A 26,102-nucleotide genomic window follows, 5' to 3' on the forward strand; every position below is an offset into this window, starting at 1 on the left:
CTATATACGTTTACATATTTATATATGTATCTATAAACGTTTATTTTACGTATTATGCCTCTGTGTCCACCCTGAATGTTTCTTCTTCTTCTTCTTTCTATTACTTCTCCTCCTCTTCTTTTACGATATACTTACACTTGCGCAATTTTTAAACTGCACATACATTTACGTAGAATTCTGTTCAAGCTTTCACATACGCACGCGTACATAATATTTACTCTAAAAAACAAGAAAAAAAAGAGATTAGAATAGTTCAGAAAAACGAAGAACAGACAGGAAAACAAATCAAGTCGAAAGAAAAAGGAATAAAGAAGAAGCAATATTCGATTTCATATATAAACACATTTGATTCCTCTAATACGATTTCTTGTAAATTTTTAGATACTTTTCATATCATGCAATGTGTACGAACTTAGAGATTTGCGTATTGGACTTAAGGTTTCCACATACATCTTTTTTCTTATATTACATTGACTTACTTGTATTCCTTATGAACTATGTCAGTCATAATTACATCTTTAGATATGCCGACAACATATACTAACGACAAACGAACACGATAATAAAAATGTGTATGAAACTTCATTTATTAAAATTAATTTTAAGGTTTCAGAGCATATTGTCGTAGATAAACATAAGGATTGATATGATATAAAGATCATCTTTGTTTCTGAATGGAAGAAAACTTATTTTAAAATTTGTCTTATATTTCAAAAGTACTGGAATAGTGATATACGAAACACGACGAAACAAAGTATGATGTCCCAAAGTATTTGAAGGCGATAGATGACACGTTTTTGTAAAAAGTATATTTTTTCAACGTAATAACAATGAATACATACAATCAGTTATCTATACTAATGGGAAGAAGCAGATTTTAACTTACAATTGGCTTAAATTTTTGCAAATCATGTATGTATAATACATAAGTAGCATGTATTACTTTTAATTACTTGTTTAGTTCATGGACAATGCTAAACAAGATTTGTTTTTCCTATTTACAAAATTTCATACATATTACACCAAATAAAAGTAAAATAAGTTCAAGTAAGTTTATTATTACTAAATATATTAATAACAATAGTGCCGATGGAAAAGAAATATTGCAGTGATAAATTAAAGCGAAGATACTGATTGACCTAGATGCACCTAAGGCTGATGTTTATTAGACTAAAATGAAAAAATCTTAAATTTCAAGTCCTCTATTTCAACCCTCTATTTCAAAATCCATTTTAAAGTCTGGCTAATTCTCTGATTTCGCTATATCTTTTCCACCAACAACATATTTATAATTATTAAAATGCAGTCAAAAGATTAAAAGAATTGCATACACATGGCGCACAAACACACGCGCATAAATCAATATATTATTATCGCACCTTTTTTAAGCTTAAGTAAACGATCAATTTAGATCTCTTTTCTTCAATTAGACGATCATTTATTCATACGCTATGTTTAACAGTAATGATTATATTTATGAAATAGAAGGATAAACAACAAATTACAAACAAGCATAACAAAATATTGTTCGCGCTTTACAGGCAATGTACAAGGATATCGTCGTATTAAAACTTTATAAATACGAAAAATAGCAGAATATTAAAGCTGTACGATATTACTATCATTGCAGGTGTATAAGTTCGTAGAAGGTTTTCTCGTGCTACCCCTAACCAAAGCTTCCTGGTACTCAACAAAAGTGTTCTTTGACAACGTTTACCGTGTATTGATGTTATTTGTTACTAAAATACCAGATTTCTAAAATTCGGATTTACATTGATAAATACAAACGTAGTACATTGACTTTTGCTCCTTAGATTTTATAACTCTAAGTCGTTGTAATCATATATGGAAATTCAACAAAATTAAAACGATTTCATACCATCTTTGATCAACAGCTGAATATTCGCTTACCAAAATTTGACTACTGGCAGTATTGTTGGAAGTACGTCGATTGAAAGAAGCTAATAATAAGACCGTCCTAATGACATTTCTTTATATTTTTATCAACTTGGTACTCGTTGTCAATATACTCATTGAGTCACTCGATCATAGGCAATTAAAAGCTATTTTCGATTCATAATATTGCTTTTTCACCTCGACTTTTTCAATTATAATCATATTACATTCAATTTTAACATAATGATCAATGCACCTATACTATTGATACGATTGAAACCACGAAGTAAATCCAATTTAAAAAAAGCATCATTTTTTGATAAATTTACGATATTATTTGCTACGTATCTAAGAACGAAATGTAATCTTGTTGGTATATTTAATTTTCTTGAGCACTATGATTTTATTTGATAATAACTACTTTCGCTCAAACAAAAATAAAAATATCAAATAAATCGTAACATCTAGAAAATTAAAGGAAAAGTTTTAACGATTACTGTTAATTTTTGTTTGCATAGAGATAAAATCAATGAGCAAATAAAATCTCCGTGTATCGTAGCATATATATTCACGTATAAATCCGTGATGTATCTGTTTGTTCGCAAATTATGAAACAGGTATTCAGTATACTTTCGAGACCCGGAAGATATATATGTATATGTATACATAAGGATCAAGCAATTAGGCATGTTTCTCCTTCTATTAGGTATACTGATTGTTAGATATTGAATATATATTAACCCTTCGTAGATAAACATCTCTTTTTACAATCTGTAAGGCCGTTTAACTAGATCGTTCATATTCAAGTTAAATTTCCTAACCAATCTATTCTTTCAAAAAATTTTTTGAAATTTCATGATTACTTATCAATGTTTATATTACGCTATACAAATTGTATTTGTCAAGCTGAACATTTGAAAAATTTGTCAATAAAAATAAAAATTTGGAGGAGGTATAACGACTCAGTTTTCCAACGAAGGGTTAATTTTACAAAAAGATATCATCTAATATTTATAACAAAAAGCCCTATATATCAATAATTTTCAGTTCCAAACTAACTCTAAGAAACTCATTGAATTTATGGTAAACGTTGATGTTTTAAGTGCGGACGATAGATTCTTAAAATACAAATTTCGTCAACGCGCATACAATATAATTGTGAAGAATTTACATATATCAGATCTCTTCATCGCGTGTGCCGATTAGCTATGGAATTCCAGATCGTGTTTCAGTGTAGAGGAACACTGGTACGTATAAGGCATCTATCGTTAATAACAATATTTTTCTCAAAGATCCTCTATTTCACTACAAGTGATGAAGAACTACACAGCCTCAAAGGTTCCGCCATTGAACAGATCTGATTTACAGAATAAAGTTGTCATTTATATAAATAAGCGTATGTTATCATGTTAAAAAAGGGAAATAATCGAAGAATATACAAACTTGACCCAAAAAAAAACAGTCCACAAATTAATCATTTTAAATGAAGTTGTACATTTTCATTTTAGTGCCCATTTAAATATTCAGTGAAAAAAAATCATGGAAAATTATACGAGAATTGAATAATTCTTTTGCTATCTTTAGTTATGTCGTGTGTAAGTGGACACGTTATAAATAAATAAATACATAAATAACTAAACATTATCGAAAAATGAAACTATTGTTTACACATTAAATTGTTGCAAACAAGTTTTTTTTACCCTGCACTCATCAAGTATTACGAGTTTGCAAATTTTTAAAACATTTTCACTTTTTAACATGTTATATACAATATTCATATACTATTGTCACGAAGAGAAAATATTCTCGAATTGAACGTATACATTTAATGAGCAGTATGTATGAGCATGTAGATAATTATACACGGATTTAGGATCTTGTATTTAATTTGTACTCTATCCAACCCGTAATCTACAGTTTTCAATATCTTGTCTGTTTACTTATTGTAATTTGTATAAGCCAAAAACGAATCGCTGCAAGCGAATAATATATTATTTTTCCTTTAATATAGTACAAATAGATAATAGTATGTTTTACTTGACAAGAAATCGGTTGTGGTACGTACAATGTACAAAAAATGTCAAATTCTGTATACTGCTCATATATGTATATATGTATATATAAGAGTATAATACACAGCATATCGATTTTTTGCTCTTCACCATTCCTATTTATGAAATATCAAGTTCTTTCAGATCATCAAATTTTATGCGAATCACATAATTATGTAAAAGTACCCGCACATGCCTGTTCTACGAGATTTGCACGCTAGTTCTAAAATGAAAATTTATTCTGTTTTTTCTTATTATTTCTACCTTCTTTTCTTGCTTGCGGGAATAGACAAACAAATAAATAAATAAATATAATAAAAATAAATAATCGAATATAATTATTGACTAATTTACGTTTACAAACATTTTCCATAGATATATATATATATATATATATATATATATATATAGATCCATATATATACATAAAGATTGAAATATGCTTACAATACATATATACGCGTGTGCGCGTGTGTGCGTGTGTGTGTGCGCGCGTGTGTACATATATATGTATGTATTGTAAGCATATTTCAATCTTTCTGGTTTGTCATTGCGTGTGTATTATGTATTTCTCTTTCTTAAATTTTAGTCAAGTTAGATGAAATAACAAGAAAAAGGTGAAAAAAATCAAATCTGATTAATGTCCATCCCATCCGCGCGTGCAAACGCAGAAAAGGCAATTCGGTCGTCTATATTATTGCGTAGAACTAACGGAAGAATGATCACTGTCCGTTGATGCTGTATCCGAAAGCGGTACAGAGGATGATGCTAGTGGTGGCGAATCAGATGCAATGTAATGATCACGAAAGACTTTTATGGATGGTTGTCGTTGAGATGATAAAGTGATATTTACATTTTCGGGTAAAGGGGGTAACACGTTAGTTTGAAATTGTCCGGATATATTACCAACAGGTTGATAATTGGCTACTACGATGATTTTTCCGCTTCTACTACGTGCTTTTCCAACCCCGAAATAACGACTGCTTGCCCAAATTACTTGCGTAAAATGGCCTGTAATACATGATATTTATAGCAACCAATTAATTGTGTGAGAAGATGGTATCTATAATTTACATTGTTACGTTATACTGCCTTAAGAAGATACCTGCGTTTACATTAGCATGAAGAATATCCGGTTCTTTTAAAAAGTCATATTGTTTCACCGCTGAATACCAATACGATGCAACATCTTGCCCAGTTACATCGGTAGGGACAGCACCACCAGGTCGACAATAAAGATTTTGTCCAACTTCTCGATCGTTTCTATAGTAAAATGTGTTGGTGTGTGCTAAATGATTGGCCCATGTTTGTGCATACTCACACAACTGCAAAAGAATATTGAATTTCAAATTGATGACAGACTCTAATAGCATCAATTCAACCAATACAAACATATGTATGTATACATATGCAATGCGTACGTAATACGGTAGGTTTTATGTATACATGTACAAGTGTATGTTTCTTTTCTTCTATTTTTACCTGCCTCTATTTTTCGTTTCTCTTTGTTAGCAAAAAACTTTGTTTTTTATATATTAAAAGAACATTATCCCTACCTGCGGCGACATGGTTAAGGGTGGAGCATTGTGTCTTTGTCGATAAACATTGTGCCAGCATAAACATTCCGTTATAAATTCGCTATCTCGCCAGTCAGTCTCCAAATCGTTACTATCATGTGCGATACTCATCGGCCTGTTACTCAGGATCTGTGTTGTATCGACAAAAAAAGAGCAGGGGCAGTAAAAATGTGCCATTCTGATAAACTAACCACATAGGCTTGTTCGTCTCGTTCTGGGTTAGTATCCTAAGCATTTGACCTAGATCGTTGAAAGATTTCGTTCTCTCACCTTTTTTAACAGCTTCGGTCGATTGTCAAGCTGATGAATTTGATCATTATTCAAAACCGAAGATGTAGAAGTCGATCCGCAGGTATCTGAAATTCGATTTGCTTTATATAATTTCGATTGCTCCACTCTTTTTCGAAGATTTTCCAACGCTCTTGCCTCTTCCCTCTTTCTAGAAGGAGGCCAATTCGCGTTCGAAGTATGAATCATACTGATACCGACGGACGACGTATCCTAAAACATGAAAGAACCAAGTATTATCAGTCTCTGAAAGTTCTGTCATTTGCTTCCGAGTTTCGTTCGTTTCATTCTCATTTAGAATAAATATTATACAGTATTCTTTTTTTCCTTCTTAACCCTCTTTTACGAATCGCCTTCCACTTCCTTTCGTGCTTCAAATTAAATACCGATTATGTCGAATCTTCGCGCACAAGTTGAAATTATTAGCCAAATACAAGATAAAATATATGGACCACACGACAAATATGATTTCGCGAAAATATCAAAGTTTCTTACATTACATATTATGTAGAATATTCTATCTAATAAGTATGTACAATATCAGAAATTTTAGATTTTAATAAGTTATCTTGTTTTCTTTTCTTTAAGTTGACAATCCGTCGAATAAATGCAACATGAACGAATGTAAAATAATTTGGGAAGAAAATTTAGCAAACTATACCTATCTTTTTTTAAAGATTCAAGGAACGCTCCGATTATGTATCATTCAATAACGTATCGTCTGTCATCAGTTGAATGCATTCATTCGCCGCATTTTTCGTATTTGGTTTATTGATCAAATCGTTATATACTTTACGTAGAGAACAACAAACGAAGAAAAAGAAATAAAATACACCACCTTTTGATTATTGCCATTAGTAAAAGTAAAATCTGCCAAATGAGCTGTTTGACTAAGTAAACGACGGCTAGCGGGACATCGATTGCGATTTATCATTTCTTTTTGAATAGCGTATTCGATGAAATAACTTTCAATTTCGATGTTATCGCGATGGGATGGCGATAAAAGTTCCGTAGTTTCTTCCGCAGTATCAAAAGTGCGATTCACTTCGCGTAACTCCATAACGAGATAACTTTCAGATTTCCTGCAATCGACTGCAATATTACTCGATTACCGGCTGTCTACCGTCTACTGCTGAGCTACCACTTTCAACCACCACGATTCACCTGATCCATCGGTATTCCCTACCCCTTTTTTCCTTCCTTCCTCAATTTATAGAAACTACCTTTGCGTCGTCGAGCTCTTGTCTAGCCCTACCTACTCATGCGCATCTTCAACCTAACTATATCTACAAATTTCCGCACTGTTCCACATACAGGGTGGTGCCCTTTCGCAACTCACCAAAATTCGACATACACGCATGTACGTTGCGACATCACTGCAGTCTCTCGATATTCTTTTAGCACATTGTCTGTCACGGTGACCATCGGTAACTCACGAGTTTTACTAAATTTTGTAGAATGGTTAAAATAAAATAAATTTCATGAATTAAAAAATTGTCAACAATGTGAATAACTTACATAACGTTATCAGAAAAAAAGTACGTAAATAAAGTGTAATATTTTGTAAAAATTAAATATATAGTGTAATATATCTAAACCCATCATTGTCTCAGGACGATGTATATAAAATTCGCGTAGCAGTCCAAGTAGTACAAGTTTTGAGGGCATGCTTAGTTATAAAAAAGAAGAGGGGGATTGGGTGTTAGAGATTTTGTACATTAATATTAAAAAAATTAAATCTGACAAATAATTTTCTGTATTTTACGTAGAGAGGTAAAAACTTTTTAACATATTTCTCTGCCTGATGAATATTTTACAGTACAATAATTTCATGTGCCAGGTTTTTTAATTCTGTCAGGATATCTGATTTATTGAAGATGTCATTTCATTCAAGCTGCAGCTCCACAGATAAAAATCTGAAACATTTAGGTCATGAAAAGTTGATAACCATTTAATGTGTCCATATAACAAAACAGGTCTGTTAGGAAATATTTTTAAAAAATTACTATTGAGTATTTTATATGTATAGCAATAGCTATTAAAACAAAACACAGTTTAATTTTAGTAAATGAAATCCTTTTACCATTCTTCTCTCACCATTTATGTTTATTTGTCACAGTTTATCTTTCAGCATTTTCGAAGAAATGAAGATTTAATTCATTTTTTTAGTAGATATTCTGCATTTTTAATCTTAACTAGTACAATCAGAATTTAATACAAACATAACCTAATATAACCTAGTCATAGCACGAACACACAATTTTAATCTAACTCAACATTATTGAAGTAAATCTAACTGAAACACAATCTAATATAATTTAACCTAATCTGGCTTACTTAACCTCTATGCTGCATAATTAATTTCTGCAATTATTTTTTAGTAGTATCAATTTTAAAAGAAAAAAATTCTTCAATTTTAAACTACTTTTTTTCTTTCATTTCTTGTAGTATTGACATATATTGTTGTTAATTCACATAATAAAAGAGAATAACTTTTAACAGCAAATAGATTAGATCAGAATCTCCTAATGGACACGTACACAGAACTGTTCATCTGTAATCGAATATCTCAGCCTAAAGATTCAAGTTTAAAGACACGTTTAAACTTGACCTAAATTATTGGTATTTTTTGTCTGTTTTAATTATAGATCAGATTTATAATATAATATAATATAATATAATATAATATAATATAACTTTATAAATTATATTATATAAATTTATTTATATTATAAATAAATATAAATATAAATTATATTATATAAATTTATGATATAACTGAATTTAATTTACAAAAGTTTGACGTCTATTTATTGAGATTTAAATAATTATACAGAATAATTATTTTGAAAGATAAAATCAATTTACGTACATGGCGAAGCATTTGAAACAGGCCATCTGTGTGACTCGCTTGGTTTTGATGGTAGAAGGATATGCATCAGACTAAACTTGCTTGGTTTTAAGAAAGGCATGATTTGTTGTTAATAGCTTTTTCATACGTGGAGATGTAGAAGAGTTATCGAGATCAGCTCTACTTTTTATACGCAACATGCTTTTTTACTTAAAAATATGTTTAAATATTTTGTGTAAGCAAATCGCAAAAGGACATAATTTGAAATTTGTATAAAATACTAAGATTTGTATATTCAGAAAGCTAAGATACGCATAAGATATGTACTCTTCGACGTTCAGCTATGCTGACGATTATACAAAGAATATTCTCTTTTGTTTTACAGATGAATACCTGTGGTGGATCAAAAATTTTAGAGATTCCTGAGGCCCAAACTAAGAAGAATTCTGAAACAAATAATACTATTAAGGACTGGTATAAGAAGTGACTAGACAGACAGTCATGCCAGTAAAATATTTCAAAAACAGAGAGCCGATCATACAAAGAATGCTCAAGTATCCTAAGCGCAAAATCGTTGAAGCCCACTGGCTCGCGTCACAATATAGAAGAGAACTTTATTTACCGCATTCTTAAATACCATCCAAGTTTTCTTACTAGAACCGAGCGTGACAAAAGTCAGACTCCAAGCATCCGAGACTTCGCATTTCCTTGCACATGGCATAAATAGAAAACAAAAAGAATTCCTTGAAAATATATTTAATTTGGATTTGGATTATTGCCCTACCCAATTTTAAAACTGCCTTTTCCTAAAACGTTTCTAGCTGCATACATATGCAATTTAAAGGAAAGTTAAAAAATTTTTTTATTTTTAATAGTTAGAAAGCAAATAACAGTTTATAAAACAACAATAATATGTATATATAACAGTAAAAGTAGGATAAATTTCCGAATATTGAGATCTAAGCCAGACACTTATCCAATGTACGTATTGATTCTATGGTCTTCACTAACAAAAAATTTGCATATAATACTTGTTTTTATATTGTGAAATTTTACATACATATTTAACATAAATTATTATAAGATACATTTGCATAATTCAGGAATTTTTAATTCATATGCACATTTAAGTCGATGTCATGCCATACATAATGTAAAAGTATGTATTAAGTACCGATTCAAATACGCGTCGTACATAAATAGTGAATATGTAAGAACTACGCGCGCAGGATCAGATAAAAATGGCAAAGTGTAGAGCAACTGCTGGTAAAGTGTAGAGTTATACATTTGTTCATGTTGATGATAGAAGAAACCATAAAGCGGTTTGGTTGCCACCAGAGAACGTTAATTCTTTCTCTACGGGCAGATTGCCGCGGCGCGGCACTCCCGCTGAACGAGCCGTCACGCCAAAACAATGCTTGGTACGCGAGAAAGATCGTCAGCGGCCGCGTTTACGCCTCACTGCAAAACGAACTGCTCTGACGGTATTTTTCGAAGAAGAAAACTTTCCTCAAAACTGGGTATTTATAACTTCTTAACATACTTACTTTTAATTACAATTTGGAAAAAAATAACATTACAGAATATAACAATATGATATAATATAATATAATTGTATGATACTAATAGCTTTTAATAATGGTATTGCGTGTGGTATTTTTCGAAACATGGTGTAACACATAGGCCAACATCACAAATCTGGCACTGGTATCACGATTCGCTCCACAGTTCCCATCAATCGATTATAATCGGCAACATATTGAATCTTCTTTTGCATGCGATAATGACGTTTCATGTTAACAAATTCTTCATTGTGAAAAGAGGACAACATATACACTGCCCTCTTGTTAAATCATTTTATTGTTAATAAAAGGCTTAAGGATGTACAATATTCGTCGTATGTACAACCGTCGTATGTAGTCACCCGTAGTAGCGAAAGGGTTAAATATCATGGAGGGAGGGGTGAGTATACGATACACTGTTGCCACTCCTATCTGTTATTACGCGCGCGGATTTCCACTAAAGTGAATGGTCGTGTAGTATACGATATGGGTTGAGATGTTGTTGACATAGAAAGAATGGCACGCGTGGAAAAGGAAGAGAGTCGGATTGATCAAAAGAAACATATCAACGAGACAATAGTAATGCAATGACGAAATTTGCATTTTTCATTTCTATTGAATTTATCAATGTAATTGTGAGATTTTCCTGATTAAACTAAGACAAAGCATGACATAATTTAGAACATATTTGCTTATTTAATAAATGATAATAATTTATTCTTTTTCGTCTATTAGATGAGTTAATGTGATTTAAACCATGTCGTGTCTGATCCTATTTTAATCAGTCAAACTTCACAAATACGTTAGTAAAAAAAATAAATAAGGAAATAAAGAAGTTTCTTATTGAGTTAGTAATATCTCCTCGATATTTGAATTCGGATCAGTTACAATAGTCAACCGACGAGCTGCGTAGTCACCGGGGCATGTGAAAGGGAACACTCCACTCAGTAGTTAGGATATCTACCGGACATTTACGGTGTTATATAGGCCGTTTAGGGCAATTATCCAACTTTACCTGGATGTTTCACAACAGAAATTTCAAACTTCGAACTAAACCTCAATTAAAACTTTGAACTTTGAATTAAACAAGAGCTTTGTAAAACATTTTAGATTTTGGTCTTTAAGAACTGTGTAAATTATTAGAATCTTTAAACTTTGTATTTATAAATAAATATTGTATATTCATTAAATATATTCAGCGTTAACAAATTACTTTTATTAATTTGATTTTAGTGTAATTATCTTTTTTAGTTTAGTTTTTAGTTTAGTTTCGTGTATATATTATTGATTAAAGTGTTTGACATGACAAATAAGAAGAAACAAATCACAATATCTATGGAGCAACAATTAAAAGTCTTAGAAGACATAAAAGTAACAAGTACTACAGTGTTGTTATAAAATATAACGTAGATAAATCAACGATTCGTAGGATAAAGAGGAACACTGCGAAAATTCTAGAATTTGCAGACAAAAGAAGGATACAAAAAAGAAGACAAAGGATAAGAAAACCTTTATATGAGGAACTAGATCAATACTTACTGACGTGGTTTAAGGAGAAGAAGACTTCTGGAGATCATTTATCGGACGCCCTGCTTTTTAAAAAGGCTACCGAATTGAGAGACAACATGGGGTCATGTTCTAGTTTTAGAGTAAGCGATGGCTTACGGGGGTTAGCGAGGTTTAAAAAACGCCATAACATACGTCTAATGCGAACCAATGGAAGGAATGTTGTTGCCAATGAAGAAGGAGCTAACAAATTTATTAAAGACTTTGAAAAATTAATGAAGAGAGAAGATATCACGAAAGAAAACATATACAATGTGGATAACACCTTTCTTTTATGGAAAACTCTTCCCTCGAAGATACTGGCGGAAACCAAAATAAAGAAATATCCGTAAAAGAATATAAGAGCCGTAAAGACAGTTTTAAATTTGTATTATATGCAAATGCATCTGGAACGCATAAATTGATGCCTTTAGTCATTAACAGAGCCTTGAAAGATCATAAAAAGAAACTTCCGGTTACTTTCAAGTCACAAACTCGTCTCAACTCAATGACTGTGTTAAGGTATAGGGAGAATTTGGAGAAACAAAAAGTTCAAAATTTATTTACCAATTATTTAGCTCTACATGCACGTTACTCTCTGAAGGACTCGATAACATACTCGCTTACTTGTTTATTTTCTTCTGATCGCTTCTAATAACCTTTAACCACTTTTAATCGCTTTTGATTGCTTTTGTCTCAACTGAGACGTGGACGTCCTTCGACGCTCACTAGCGCGACTCACTGCATTGATGACCATCCTTTTTAGAACCCGAATTGTCATTCGAACAAATCCGATAATTGTGGGTTGGCTATCTGCAAGATGAATGCCTCCCTAGCATTATCGAAAGTCCGCCTTTGTGCAGGCCTCCACACAAATGCCTCTTTGGGGAATGATGGGAACAAACTTAGGCTTCCTTGGAGACGTTGGCGTATGAACAGGGTCCTATCCGCTTCTCTGCTCCTGCAACGTGTATGGTAGACAGTAGGACTTTGAAAAGTGACCCTATCTCAGTCCTAGTGATGATTCTACTGTCAAATCCGCATACAGGCAGCTGAGTATTGTGCATGACTGAAGCGCGCTGGTTGAGTGTATTTCAACCTCTTGCCCATGAAGGCCGATAGAGCTTCATGCTAGATATAGACTTACAACGTATTTGAGGATCCCCGCAGAAATAATTGCTAACACATAGGTTTATGTGGAAGATAAATAAAATATCAAATTATACAATTTAAAAAATTAAAAATAAAGAGAATGTCTTTGATTTTGTTTATATTTTCTTAATTCGTAAATCAGAGCTGTGTATAAGAACCAGATGAGCACTTTTAAAGTTTGTAATAATAAAATCAATTAATGTATAAAAATCTATTATATTACCTAAACAACATAACAGTTAATGTTAGGTAAATAAATGTGGATAGAAACAATCAATGATAGAGTGACACAGTAACCAGGTACTTGTATTATATAACTGTTTGATGTTATATTTTCAAAACAAATTCTCTGTAAAAAAAAATCATAAATAATAGATCTCTGTAACAAATCACTTATTTATCTTCTCGTAAAAAATTATTTTTTCTTCAGTTGTGCTATAAACTGCACATGTATTGTTAATTTAGCATAATAATAATGATGAGGATAACAAGAATGATAACAGAATTTTCTAATTAAAATAGAAACTTATGTTTATAATATAATATATATAATTATATAATATTAAAAATAGTTACTATACACACACGCACACGCACGCACGCACGCACGCACACAGAGGGGATCAAAAAAATGTATATACACTTTAATAGATTTTATCAGTGACTGTGTTTTGGGGTTCTATTGTAATCATAGAAGTCAAAGTTGATCTATATTCATTCTTTGACGCCTGTATAGATTCAACCCACACCTTTTATACAGCTTTTTCTTTTATTGAGGCATGCATAGATTTTTCTGGCCCCCTTTGTATGTAGAATTCTTCATAAATTTTTACATTATAGTTGAATTTATACATACAATATATGAAGATAGTTTAGCTTTATATTAACACTCGCATACATACATGTATTGTATATATGCATATATGTATTATGTACATATATGTCGGAGATGAAAGACTCTAACGATGGCTAATTTCAATGAAGATTCATCAAACACCCACAACCCTATCCCCGACGTTACCCCGACATATATGAACATATATATGTAATATATACAATGTATATATCATAGCTTACTATACCTCACTTTTTGTTTATCTTGATGACCATAATATTCATTAATAACAAGTTTACAAAGAAATAAGTGGAACACAATTATAAGAAAACATATACTGATCCAAAAAAACGTTGGTAAGCCTCCTAATTGATGTCCATGTTTATGTAAAGCCATTACAAGATGATCATGTGCTGGAGCTACAAAAAAATTATGTGTAATATATATATTTAATTCTTGTGGAGTTTATGAGTTTTGGTTGATTAAAAGATTATATCTACATCTTACACAAGATAACATTTTTTTAACATTTACTATATAGAATTATATAGCTTGTAGATAATATAAGATATAGATATCATTTTTCATATTGATTTCAATTGATGTGCTATGTTAAAACAAGATTCAGCATCAGCAATATCGGCGATATAAATAGCATACTCCTAAACGACTTTAATCGAACAAAATTTATAAATGTTATAATAAAGTATTATATATATACCAACCATCGTCTATAGCATGTACATGTAAAGCATTTCGCAAATCTTGCATATGTTGATAATCAGATGTTACATACAGTATAGCCGTTAATGGTTTTGTCAATTTCACTGGAATGCTTGCATACAATTGACTCAATGAAACAGGTGGATTCAAACATCCAGCATCACATCCAAAATAGACACTATCACTCTTGTCTACAGCTACTTTTAAAACTGCACGATTATCTTCTCCAACCGTTACTGATATATTTAAATGTGTTACATTACCATAACTTATTCTTCTAAAACATACATAAAACATAAGAAAGTAAGTTAATAGTCGTCTCCATAATTTTTTCAAAAAAATATTCTATTCTGCAAAAAGTAGAAGAATTATTTAAGCTGTTAGTTATAATCATTTACATTATACTTGCCATTTTTTAATGTCAATTTGTATAACAAACGTGTTATGTATGAAACTTATATTTACTATACTTTTTATGAAAAATATTTTAATACCATACCTAAATAAATAATCCCGATTAAGATATTGTGGATCAATATTAAATTCAAGATGTTGATTACTAAAACGTAAACTACCAAGACTTAAAACAATAGCTTGTTGCACTGCTGCAGGATCACCAATCATTAAATGGTGACATCCTTGTTTTTCCAATGTTATTAACCATGCTTCAACGACATTGTTCATAGCGTCAATAGAGGATGTGTCTTTCCATAACCGTGGAGCATCTCTAAAATAGGAAAATAAAATAAAAATTCTACACAAAAATATTTATAAATATCTGTATTACTTACAAGGTGTGATGCCCGCGGTAACAGCCTTCATTCATGGCTATATTTTTTTCTATATCGTGAATACCTTTCGAAATTTGAGACAATACATAATATAGAGTGGAATTTATTTTATGACCATTTATTGCACCATCAGCTTTAGAGTCGCTTATTCTAAGACCTGTGTACCAATAACTTTGCCAAAGATTAATATGATCCTCTTTTAAACTTTGGTGCTGAATACTGATTGCTTTCTTAATTGCCTGTAATAAAATATATGAAATTGAAGCATGTAATAAATTTTTAATGTTTTATAAATTATATATACCTCTATAGCTTTTTCTTTGGTTAATTCATATTGAATGTGGTGTTCTTCCATGAGTGTAGGCTCACTATACTGTATACTTGTTAAGAATTTTAATTTTATAGAACTTCTTGCTTTAATTTGTAATATTCTTGGAGGTCTTTTATAAACTATCGATACTGTCACAATTTTATTTGAGTTAGATAATGGAATAAATCCAGAAATTAGATTATATTCATCCAGAAAATCATCTACCTGAATTCTGAACACAAATAATTGTATGTTAACATATACATGTTATAGTACCAATCTTTATATTATAGTTATTTACAAAAGTATCTGCCTCTTTTACTAATGCAACATACTAATTTAACTAACATCAAATTTAAGATCAATTATTATTATTTACATTAGTTTAAATCTTAGTTAATATCTTTTACATTAAAATGCATTCAATTTAATTTATTAAAGGAAATATTATTGCTGCAACACAATTGCACATTTGCAAATTTTAAGTTAAATGTGTTATTAATTTCACAAATACCTAATCTTTTCTAAAAATTTCACTATTTTCCAAACATTCTTGGTAATTAGAAAACAATCATATTAATAATCAGTAGTGATCATTGAAATATTAGATATTGTTAATGATTGATTATGTAAATTTGAACAATATAATAATTCAAATCTACAAGTAAATTGAGAATATTAACAATTGCTTCAATCCCAACATTATAAAACATTTTCATGATTATTCAATTATAAATTTTATTCAATAAATTGATTTTCTTTGTTTTATGAAAAATCACTTTTTCGCAGTTGTAGCATTATTCCACTACACTGGCAATATATTATGAATAAAGTTAAATAAGTACTTGATCACTTCTATATGGTAATTATCCCACTGTGTAGACATCTGTGGCTTCAATGGTACATTTTGGGAAAGTGAAAGAGGATTAGTTATTTTTATATCTTGTACCAATATTGCATCAAATATTCTATGAGCATAGTATTGAAACTCTATGTAATATCCTTCTCTAAAACACTGGTAGCGATAAACAATCCCGCTCGTAAAGTGAGTAATCGTAGCATCTCGATAAAAATTGGTTTTAAGTAAAGGATGAGAAATTAAGGGTTGCCACTGTATTGGCAATGATAGTGCTCTTCCTCGTTTTATATATATTAAAGCCTCTGGTAAAATAGGAATTCCAAAAACCCCATTGCCGATATATGGCAAATAATGATGTTCTCCTTCCTTTGGTGGATTGTGGAGAATATTTGCATTATATTCTTCAATATCTGAATGAAAGGCAGCTAGTCGCTCATTCATACAGTGATCTTCAATTGCTATAAAAACAGAGATATGTCACTATAGAAAATAAATATAGCAGTTCATAAATATTAGACAATCATGGAAATTCTAGGCTAACCCTTATTCCTTGATCAGGCTTGACAGGACCAAAATCTTTACCCTTTACCTCAGTGCATTCCTCAATAGTTTGACAACACTATATTATAAAAATCTAAGCATTCATTAAATTCATAATTAAAATACAAATGGACTTCTCCTTGTTCTATACTTTCATTCTCATCACTTTAAAAATGATTCTGATTGGCCAATATTTATGAATATCAGTATAGAGAATAAATACACTGATTTCTTATAAAATATTTCAATATTGTAAATATTACAAGTACATTTTTTCCTATACTTCAATATTAATTTACATTGTCATGCTATTAAAGTACTATTGAAGTATTGTTTGTAGGATAGAATAGAATAAAATAAAATAGAATACAATATATGTAATATCTGATATAAATATAATTGAGAACCTAATAATATGAATATCAAAATTTATTAAAACAGTGATCAATAGGTATAGTGAATATAAACAAAGAAAATTCTGTAATTGATATATAAATTTCAATTAAAGATGGAAATGCATTTATATTTTGTAAGTTCATTTTAATAGTTTGCAATCTTCTTCCATTAAATTCCTGTTGCTTTGACGGAGGAAAAATTATAACCTATTCCAATTGTATAATTTATTTTACACATAATATTAATATTATAGACTTAGAATAGGAAACTTTTATTACCTTTTATTGATTCTCTAGTAGAAGAAAAAAGCCACTGCACAAAAGATGGACCAAAATATAGAAGTATTCCACCACATATAGTAAGTAATATAAGTATCTTACGATATGAGTAATTCCCATCAATTAAGCGTCGTATTCGTTTTCCAATTTCACGGTTATCGAACATCGTTCCAAATCTTATCATATTTATGCACTTTATAAACTTCAATTTTCACACGTGTTTTTAATTGCTGTTTTATTTTTGTAAAACTGTGCGGTAACATAACCTTCTTGTTTTTATCGTAATATTAATTTAATAAAAAAACAATAAAACCACTTTTATATTTCCTTTATGTACGTTAACAACGTTTCTTGACATTTCCAAAATTTTATAACTAGCACATTTTCAATATTCTAATATTCGCTATTCTCTTGTAACTTCTTTACATCTTATAAATTTATAACGATAAATACATATGACACTTTACAAGTAATGTAGTTACAATTTCAATATTTATTATAATCAATATTCTTTAATTCTTATTAAAATGGAATTAATGGAACCAAACATGAAATTTTTGAGTATAAGAAATATGTAAATATTCGATTGTTACTTCTACACAACTATGTATTCTGGTTATACCAAGTTATATGTAGTTTAATGTACTTAGTATAGTACATTGCATGTAAGTATATTGTATGTAAGATTTATTTCACATATGTTATAGAACTGTTCTGCTCGATAAAGTGCACGAAAAATAAAAAATGATTCTATTAATATATAAAGATAACTTTTCTTATAAATACGTCTGATTTAAGATGTTGACTTTTTAAGATACAAAAAAGTATTCATAGAAGTATCATTACACAAATCAATATATACATACATAGATATTTAACTTAAATACGACTATTAAATTTAGTCTAACAATTCGACATGCTATAATAGGCTAACTATTGTTGATGATCAATTGCAAATAATTAAGCCAGGTGATAGACAGTATGTAAATACAATAAAGTGAAATGTATTAAACATAATGAATAAACAAATACAGTATCGAAAAAGATAGCAGGTATTTAAATGTATATCTGGTCTATAATAATAAATACTATATAAGTGTAAATTATTGTATGTGACATATCAAATCTCTAACTTTATTTTTAAATAAAGTATCAAGAATACATTACTATATAAATGAAGATAACCTTGCAATATTTAATTATAATATGCATTAGTATTTGATTTAAAAGTAATAATAACAACACAATTATATTGCACCTTAAATCCATTGTTTATTATTATCTTATCTATAATATGTCAACAAATGTAGAAAGAATATTGTATAGTAAATAATAATATCACACTGTTATTACTAAATAGCAATTACTTTTGTAAATCATTGTTGAGTTGAATTAATATCAGTTTGTAATAAATTAGGCTGGTGGCACCCAACCACCAAACACTTTCTCCAATTCTCGTGCTGCAGCCAAACATAAATGATCATTATAGGGAGCTGCTACGACCTTCAATAAAGAAATTATAACTTGTTAGATAAATTAGTAACTACTTTACTAGATCTATTACTCCATTAAAAAACTTAAAATATATATTTAAAAATTTACAATATTTTGCAAAATAAGCTTTGTTGAAATATAATTATACACATGTAAACACTATTATACATATCTATATCTACATATAGGGTGTACCTTCATTAAGAAATAAAAATTTATCAGCTAATTCAGGGTTTCATCTTTTTAAGCCAAGGATCCTAAAGTTGATCTTCGAGAATTTTGATAAAATTTGAAGGAAACTCTTTCAAGCTCTAGTTTTATACTTTATGATATTTTAATAAATTGTTTAAATTTGTAAAAAACAATGAAGCTCTAAACATAATTTTGATATTTCTAATTTTCATCTTAAATTTATTTCTTAAAATCTTTTTCATGTGTTATTAAATGCTTAATATTCTGATCCAATTACTTAGTAATAATTTACCTACTTGCACTCCAATAGGTAGTCCGTTTTTGCCTACACCAAGAGGCACTTGGCACACCGGAAATTTTAAAACATTAAAAAGACCCCAATAACCAAAATTGAATGGTCTTAAGTAAGCTGTATAATGATAACCAGTTTGAAAAGGTGAAGATGGATAAATTAGTATCCCATTATGCTCCAATTTATCCTAAAAATAAAAGTATAATTGCAGCACAATACCACAGAAGGTAGGTAGTACAATGTACTGTCAAGTGCATTTGCCAAACTTGCTGCATGCAAAGATTAGAGTAAAAAATATTTACGACTTTATATTATATAATTATATTATATAAGTTATGATTAAATAATAATAAAATTATATTAAACAAGAATTTACCATCAAATATTGTTTCATATTTGTTGTTACATTCATTGCCCATTCAGCATCTTCTCGAGGAAATATGTCTTCATCAATTAGTTTCAGAATAGCAGCTAACGTTAAGTCTGATCTCCCAGTTAAAAATTTGGAAATTTCTGTAAGAGCACTCGCACGATACTAAAAAAATTACATTTATATAAATTACTACATTCTTCGTCATTGTCCACAAGATTTTCTTTACTGGATTAATTTATCGATTAAATGATAAACATGATACTAACTATCAAAAAAGTAGAACTGCCATTTAAGATCAGAATAAAGCAATATATACTAGTATTGGATACTGATCACTATTCATTTCAAACAATAACAATACACTAATCATAAATCGAAACAAGGGGAGCTATTATCACCTTCTTGAATAAAGTATTTACGAATATAGTCACGTAAGAGTGCTTAAGCAAGTAAGATAGAGCATTGATTAGATATACCTTAACTAACAACCATCACTTGTTATACGAAATGAAAGATGTTACATCTACATAATTATACATACATAACAATACATAATTATAAACATACGTAATGCATATAAGTTATAGTACCTTTCCGTTTGTTATATTTATTTTGAAATCAAAATTTTCTTGTGTCATCCAAAATCGCCATAATCGATAACTATATTCAGAACCAGGTATTTTTATCTGTAATTCAAATAAATTACAATTAAAACTTCTTAGAAATAAAAATATCTATAACTATAATTATAAGTATCTAATTCTTGTAATCTAATTTATTTTTAAAGTTTTTAAATATAAATAAAACAATGTAGAATGAGAGAAAATGTAAAAATATAGCAATGAAAGTTGTTTTGTTCGAAAGAACAGAAATACGCGAAGATTTTCATTAAATTTTTTAAGAAAAAAAGCATTTTGAGACAAGAATCTATGTATTGTCGTCAATATTATTTGTCCGTTTGTGACAATATGTTTAAAATTGTTGACAAAATATTCAAAATTTAATAGCCGAAGGTGTCATAAACTAGGTATTTCCGTGAGGTCAATTAAAAACTGTGTATTCCAAGACTCGAACCTAGAGAAAAATTATGTGATTTTACTAAAAGCCTCATTTAGATATTGCCCAACCTCTCTAAGTAAAGACATTCTGAGGACATATAGAAGAATGTTCGCGATGCCCTAAAAGCATAATTGGAAATTAACTGCGTTTGAAAAGAACCAATGAGCATGCATATTTTTTAAAATGCGTTGGAAAATACTTCAAAATCAAACATTCCAGTCTTAAAATGTATTTAAGATTTATTATAATCCTTCTTGAAATTAGAATCTTCTAACAACATTCTCATGGAAGTTAATCGTTTAAATAATCACATGGAATTGTCTAGAATTCATGCAGAAAAATCCTTCACATATTCTCTACATTTGGATCAGTTATCCAGTAACTAGGTATGAAAGAATCGCTGACTATTCTGGTTAGCTTAGAGTTCCAAGAAAGAATAACTCTGCATAGTTATATTGCAACTCTATAAAAACCGAAAAAGTTGAGCAACTTTAGCTACCTTATAATATCCAGGGATCAAATAATAATAGCTGAAGAATTTTCAATGCATATGTGGAAATAAATAACAAACTCAACTGCCTTCATTCACTTAAATTTTTGATTCACTGGTATCCTCCAAACTATCACTCTACTACATGTTACTGCCTTCACTTCAAAACATCCATCAATTGAAATATTTTGGAAATCATTATGCTCAGTTCAAAGTTTAGTCACTAAGTTATCTTTCTCCCCTTTCTGTATTACTATAACCATTCACACAAACAATAATCGTTTATTATAGTATGGACTCTTCAGTAAGGCTCACCTAACAGACCTATACCTTAGACACAATGAGAGAAGAGAGAAAGTGAGTGTTTCATCCAAGATCTGCTAGTAAATAATCGTTTATTATATGTAGTGTAACATTATTATAGAACTTCACAATTAAATATTAAATACTGCATGTATGCAACAAAATAAATACAAAAATAATGCAACATTTCCATAATATAAAAAGTAAATATAATTATAATTAAGATATATTAAATGAATATATAATATGAAATAATCAAATCTATGAAGAAATGTACAATTTTTAAGAACTTACTTTTGTTGCAGATCCAGTAATTTCTTTAAAATGTTGTACAACTTTTAAAAGAGCAGCTCTCATTTCAGAATTTACTTTACTTGCTCTTATATCACCTGAATTTTCTTGGTAAAAAATATTAAGACATTTTATATCTACTTCTGCATCAAGCTTAAGTAATGAGATTTTTTCTCCAACTAAAACTTTCAAAATAGGTACTAAATCTTCTGCTTTTTTACACATTGGTCCCACTCCTGCCATTGAATTAGGATAATCCTCTTTTCGAAGTCCAATACCTTTCAGTGGTGTTAAACCTAAAAATGGTTATATACAGAAACTTAGCAACTGGCAACCAATACTGACGCATATGCTGCCATAGACGCATAATTATAGGCAGAATACATTGTAATAGTACCGGGAGATTTTTATGAATAATGTTTAAGATCAAAATGTTGAGTTTTACAATACATCCAAAAATCGTTAAAATCAGAGGAAAAAACGCATTTCTGCAGTTTCCCTAAAGATGTTTATGTTATTCAAAAAATAAGAAATTATAAATAAGGGAAGGATAGACAAAACCAAATAGGTGGGATTGTTTTTCTACATTAAAAATTATGGTATATAATATTAATATTTGCAAGTTTGAAAACCTGCAGTTGATTGAAATCCAAACACTCCATTAAAGAAAGCAGGCATTCGAGTAGAACCACCAATATCACTGGCAACAGAAAATGCAGTTCCACAGGCTGCAGTAATTGCTCCTTCTCCACCACTACTTCCACCAACATTTCTAGTAGTATTATATGGATTACATGTTTGTCCATATACATTATTTCTTGATTCAGTCCAGAGATTTAATTCAGGAATGTTCGTTTTTGCAATCAAAATTCCACCAGCATTTTTCATAAAGCTTATTGCTGTTGCATCTTCTTTAGAACGGAAAGTACATCTACTTGTTAAACCCATCGTATGAAGCATATCTAAATAACCATAATAAACGTGAATAAATACAGACTAATTAAATAAATAAATAAATGCAGAAAAAATTAGTAGCTTCAGAAATTCATTATTTTATCATCGTGAATGAAAATCAATCTAATATAATTTAATCATGTTGTGGGATATGTATGGGCTAATGTGGGTTTTGGTTACTTGAAGAAAAACTAATGGAAAATAGCATATATACTACGTACTGTACACAAACATAAATTTTTTGTAGTTAGATATTTCTAATTCTAATAATTTTTATATTATTGACATTTGTAACATGACATAATGCTTCATTAAAAAAAAAAAAAAACTTTTTGACCAACTCAATACATATCATTATGACGTAAAATATATAGGAATATTAAATAAAACTACCTTTTGCTTCATTGCTTTCTTTTGTTGTGAAAGGAACACCCAAAAATGGTTTCTTGTCTTTTATTGAATCAATATTTTCTAATGTTTGTAAAAATTTATCTACTTCTTTGGCTTCTTCTAAGGCATCAGAATATCTATCTTCAACTACTGCATTTATTATCCCATTTACTTCTTTTGCCCGATTTATAAATGCTGTTACAACTTCTACAGATGATATCTTCTTTGTTCTATAAAAATATTTGTACACTTCAATTTTATATCCATCCTTAAGAGTATTTTTTTTAATATTTATCTATTACCAATTTATTATATACCTCATAATAGCAATAATTTAAGTTATTTGTTATTATTATATAGAATGATTCCAGTAATCGATCAATCTTTTAACAGATTTTGTTATCTTATCACACATTGATACACTAATAGAATGTAGTCATGCTTTTTTTATGTCATTTTATAAATAAAAGTTACGAAATATTTCAGTCTTTGGTAAATTTAAAGTAAATACTCAAACGTTTCACTATTACATTTAATAATATTTCACTTTATTTAAATGACCTCCAACATAAATTAAATAAATGATATTAAGTAATTCAATATAAAGAAATAAACTAATAAAGTACCTGATTCTTTCAGCTAATTCTGATGCACTTGTCAGTAATAAATCATTCTTAATAGGTGGTACTTTTTGTATATTATGATCATAATATAACCCAAAAATGAAATCTATCATACAGTCAAATATTATATGAAATTTGATAATCAAACATTTTAAAACATGTTTTAAGACCTTGATTGACATTTCGAATATTGTCTGGCACTTGTCACCTTCCTAAAGCGTATGAAAATATTTGAATTAATTCCTCTCATTATGTAATTAAAAAAATGTAATTTTCATATCATTCTTAAAGTGTTACGTATTTATCTAATGCAAATGAAATATGTGCAATTATGTTCTTGTAAATAGATATCTAATAATAAATTTTATTTTAGAAATTTCGTATGTACTTATATATACCTGTGTTCGTGAATTCTTTACTAAAGTACACATATTCGTAAAATTCATATAATTAATTGAATTGTATGCATATTATAGCGTGTCTCAATGATTTTGTTACAAAGAAATATTTCCGTTATTTTTAATAACACGAAGACATGCCTAAGAAATGAATCGCTCATACAAGATTAAAGGTACACATATTATTATACGAGACACTTTTTCATAGTCATGCGCTATGCTCTTCGAGATCTAAATTTGCGTAATTTTTTTTAATGGAATCTTATATTTTTTTACACTCTGGTAGATACGTTTTTCTATTGTTTACACAAAAATATTAAGGTATTTATGACTGAAAATTTTTGTGAAAAGATATTTCAATTTTAATTTCATCAAATTTATTATAGAGAAGACAAAGGAAACATAAACTCGAGAATAAGTACTAGTATTACCTGTGTATACACAGTGGTATACATATATATGTATATGCATACCATAAAATATGTAAATATCAATTTATAACCTTATTTGATAGAAATCTATCAGGTGGTACATTGATTTAGACTATTACTTAATATGTGTACAATATCAAATATATATTAAAATAAAAATGTTTAACAAATTAAAATAATTGAAGTTTATATTACAGTACAGTATATCTTATCAGTACATGATATGAAATTATGCTGTTGATCTTTTTTATATATTATTATCAGGTAGGTTAGTTAAATATTATTGTTAAGTGAAAGAAGATTAGATTGTATTTAAAATTAAACATATGTTATAGGATTATAAAAAATAAAATAAAAAAATGGAGAAGGTCAAAAAAATGAAAGTGGTATGTAATGATAACCTTCAATATTAAAAATTTAAATTATTAATGTCAAAAAATATATTTTTAGAATCAAGCTATTGAATTACTTTGGCTAAATAAGAAAGATGCGCAGAAGAAGAAGACAAATGGCCATAAGATAGGAAAATCATTGAATATTCACGCTCAATGTAAAATTATGCATTACTACAAGAAAAGTAAGAGGCAACATCCAGCAAGTTCCTCAAAATACAGGATACTCTCTGAAATAAAGTCACATACGATTAAAAAAAATTGGAGTAAAGTTAAAAATCTATTTTTATTATTACTAAATTTTTCTATTGATATTGAACCTTTAATATGGCGTTATAGTCTTATACTTTCATTATTTAGCAATGTCAATAATTTATCTAATATTTCCCAACTTTTTGAAACATGTATTGGTGCTTCACATTCTGATAAAAATTTAATACTAAAAAATTTATTGTTATTGCGTCATAAATAAACAAATTTTGTTATTGTTTATTTTTACAAAATTTTATGTTCATTAAAAATTAAAATAAATTTTTAGCATATTAGATTCAAAATTAATATAAGAATGCATCAGCTAAATGGGATCACTTAAATATCTGCCTTGTTTATTGTTGTATGAAAAATGAATAAATTTCACAAGACAAAGTTATACTACGTTGCATGTGTCAGTGGAAATAATTTTTGTTCATAGTCATTCTTTTTACGAGATTTCAAGATTTCATCACCGTTTTTTTAAATAGAACCATATATTTATTAATCGATATTT

The 26,102-nt window shown here is 29.2% G+C and overlaps 5 protein-coding genes and 3 long non-coding RNA genes across 13 annotated transcripts; 4 read left to right on the plus strand and 4 right to left on the minus strand.

Annotated features, from left to right (window-relative positions):
- Positions 1-139: 139 nt before the first annotated feature.
- LOC117208182 lies at positions 140-7,265 on the minus strand. 3 transcript variants are annotated; one of them, XM_033449143.1, is made up of 6 exons: positions 6,651-7,265; positions 5,795-6,025; positions 5,504-5,653; positions 5,053-5,272; positions 4,854-4,958; positions 140-219 (listed from the first exon to the last, which is right to left on the minus strand). In XM_033449143.1, exons 1-6 carry the CDS (start codon positions 6,870-6,872, stop codon positions 215-217), a joined length of 933 nt encoding a protein of 310 aa, XP_033305034.1. In that variant the 5' UTR covers positions 6,873-7,265; the 3' UTR covers positions 140-214. The 3 variants fall into 3 exon arrangements, with proteins under 3 accessions (XP_033305034.1, XP_033305031.1, XP_033305033.1); XM_033449142.1 differs by lacking the exon at positions 140-219 and adding an exon at positions 4,601-4,776; XM_033449140.1 differs by lacking the exon at positions 140-219 and having other exon boundaries at positions 4,427-4,958.
- A 23-nt stretch (positions 7,266-7,288) lies between these two features.
- LOC117208196 lies at positions 7,289-7,886 on the plus strand. The gene is made up of 2 exons (XR_004487646.1): positions 7,289-7,585; positions 7,671-7,886. It is a non-coding gene; the product is annotated as an uncharacterized LOC117208196 (long non-coding RNA).
- Positions 7,551-8,439, minus strand: LOC117208197. The gene is made up of 2 exons (XR_004487647.1): positions 7,910-8,439; positions 7,551-7,728 (listed from the first exon to the last, which is right to left on the minus strand). It is a non-coding gene; the product is annotated as an uncharacterized LOC117208197 (long non-coding RNA).
- A 3,099-nt stretch (positions 8,440-11,538) lies between these two features.
- LOC117208193 (tigger transposable element-derived protein 2-like) lies at positions 11,539-13,416 on the plus strand (the record flags this gene model as incomplete). The annotated part of the gene is made up of 1 exon (XM_033449159.1): positions 11,539-13,416. A coding segment is annotated over one exon (585 nt), but the record flags the coding sequence as incomplete, so codon positions are not given.
- Positions 13,417-13,519: 103 nt separating this feature from the next.
- Positions 13,520-18,306, minus strand: LOC117208178 (uncharacterized protein KIAA2013 homolog). Of its 3 annotated transcripts, XM_033449135.1 has the most exons (9): positions 17,757-17,937; positions 17,655-17,688; positions 16,427-16,898; positions 15,576-15,813; positions 15,272-15,510; positions 14,980-15,207; positions 14,483-14,757; positions 13,956-14,176; positions 13,520-13,864 (listed from the first exon to the last, which is right to left on the minus strand). In XM_033449135.1, the coding sequence occupies exons 1-8, from the start codon at positions 17,772-17,774 to the stop codon at positions 13,989-13,991; spliced, it is 1,692 nt and encodes a 563-aa protein (XP_033305026.1). In that variant the 5' UTR covers positions 17,775-17,937; the 3' UTR covers positions 13,520-13,864; positions 13,956-13,988. The 3 variants fall into 3 exon arrangements, with proteins under 3 accessions (XP_033305026.1, XP_033305025.1, XP_033305027.1); XM_033449134.1 differs by having other exon boundaries at positions 17,655-18,306; XM_033449136.1 differs by lacking the exons at positions 17,655-17,688; positions 17,757-17,937 and adding an exon at positions 16,982-17,229.
- Positions 18,307-18,340: 34 nt separating this feature from the next.
- On the plus strand, positions 18,341-21,860 carry LOC117208194. Of its 2 annotated transcripts, XR_004487644.1 has the most exons (3): positions 18,355-18,706; positions 19,651-19,859; positions 21,846-21,860. It is a non-coding gene; the product is annotated as an uncharacterized LOC117208194 (long non-coding RNA). The 2 variants fall into 2 exon arrangements; XR_004487643.1 differs by lacking the exon at positions 21,846-21,860 and having other exon boundaries at positions 18,341-18,706; positions 19,651-19,779.
- LOC117208181 (fatty-acid amide hydrolase 2-like) lies at positions 18,905-24,693 on the minus strand. The gene is made up of 9 exons (XM_033449139.1): positions 24,514-24,693; positions 24,119-24,327; positions 23,496-23,722; positions 22,781-23,110; positions 22,152-22,444; positions 20,596-20,691; positions 20,009-20,167; positions 19,637-19,819; positions 18,905-19,157 (listed from the first exon to the last, which is right to left on the minus strand). The coding sequence occupies exons 1-9, from the start codon at positions 24,559-24,561 to the stop codon at positions 19,068-19,070; spliced, it is 1,635 nt and encodes a 544-aa protein (XP_033305030.1). The 5' UTR covers positions 24,562-24,693; the 3' UTR covers positions 18,905-19,067.
- Positions 24,694-24,780: 87 nt separating this feature from the next.
- LOC117208191 lies at positions 24,781-25,830 on the plus strand. The gene is made up of 4 exons (XM_033449158.1): positions 24,781-24,834; positions 25,142-25,208; positions 25,280-25,330; positions 25,395-25,830. Exons 3-4 carry the CDS (start codon positions 25,304-25,306, stop codon positions 25,806-25,808), a joined length of 441 nt encoding a protein of 146 aa, XP_033305049.1. The 5' UTR covers positions 24,781-24,834; positions 25,142-25,208; positions 25,280-25,303; the 3' UTR covers positions 25,809-25,830.
- Positions 25,831-26,102: the final 272 nt, after the last annotated feature.

This window comes from Bombus bifarius, unplaced genomic scaffold (genome assembly GCF_011952205.1).
Source record: "Bombus bifarius isolate JDL3187 unplaced genomic scaffold, Bbif_JDL3187 scf7180000008056, whole genome shotgun sequence".
Classification (NCBI taxonomy): Eukaryota; Metazoa; Arthropoda; class Insecta; order Hymenoptera; family Apidae; genus Bombus; species Bombus bifarius.

Coding starts and splice junctions, on each gene's coding strand:
- LOC117208182 (XM_033449140.1), bottom strand. CDS start 6,872: ATGGAGTTACGCGAAGTGAATCGCACTTTTGATACTGCGGAAGAAACT. Junction 6,026..6,650: donor CTAATGGCAATAATCAAAAG/GTGGTGTATTTT, acceptor TTCATGTTTTAG/GATACGTCGTCCGTCGGTAT. Junction 5,273..5,503: donor CCTTAACCATGTCGCCGCAG/GTAGGGATAATG, acceptor ATTCTTTTGCAG/TTGTGTGAGTATGCACAAAC.
- LOC117208178 (XM_033449134.1), bottom strand. CDS start 17,838: ATGATAAGATTTGGAACGATGTTCGATAACCGTGAAATTGGAAAACGA. Junction 16,899..17,654: donor TACTAGAGAATCAATAAAAG/GTAATAAAAGTT, acceptor CTGTTTTTATAG/CAATTGAAGATCACTGTATG. Junction 14,758..14,979: donor AATCGGGATTATTTATTTAG/GTATGGTATTAA, acceptor TGTATGTTTTAG/AAGAATAAGTTATGGTAATG.
- LOC117208181 (XM_033449139.1), bottom strand. CDS start 24,561: ATGAATTTTACGAATATGTGTACTTTAGTAAAGAATTCACGAACACAG. Junction 23,111..23,495: donor AGAAAGCAATGAAGCAAAAG/GTAGTTTTATTT, acceptor ATGGTTATTTAG/ATATGCTTCATACGATGGGT. Junction 22,445..22,780: donor TGGATTTCAATCAACTGCAG/GTTTTCAAACTT, acceptor AACCATTTTTAG/GTTTAACACCACTGAAAGGT.
- LOC117208191 (XM_033449158.1), top strand. CDS start 25,304: ATGGAGAAGGTCAAAAAAATGAAAGTG. Junction 25,331..25,394: donor AGGTCAAAAAAATGAAAGTG/GTATGTAATGAT, acceptor ATATATTTTTAG/AATCAAGCTATTGAATTACT.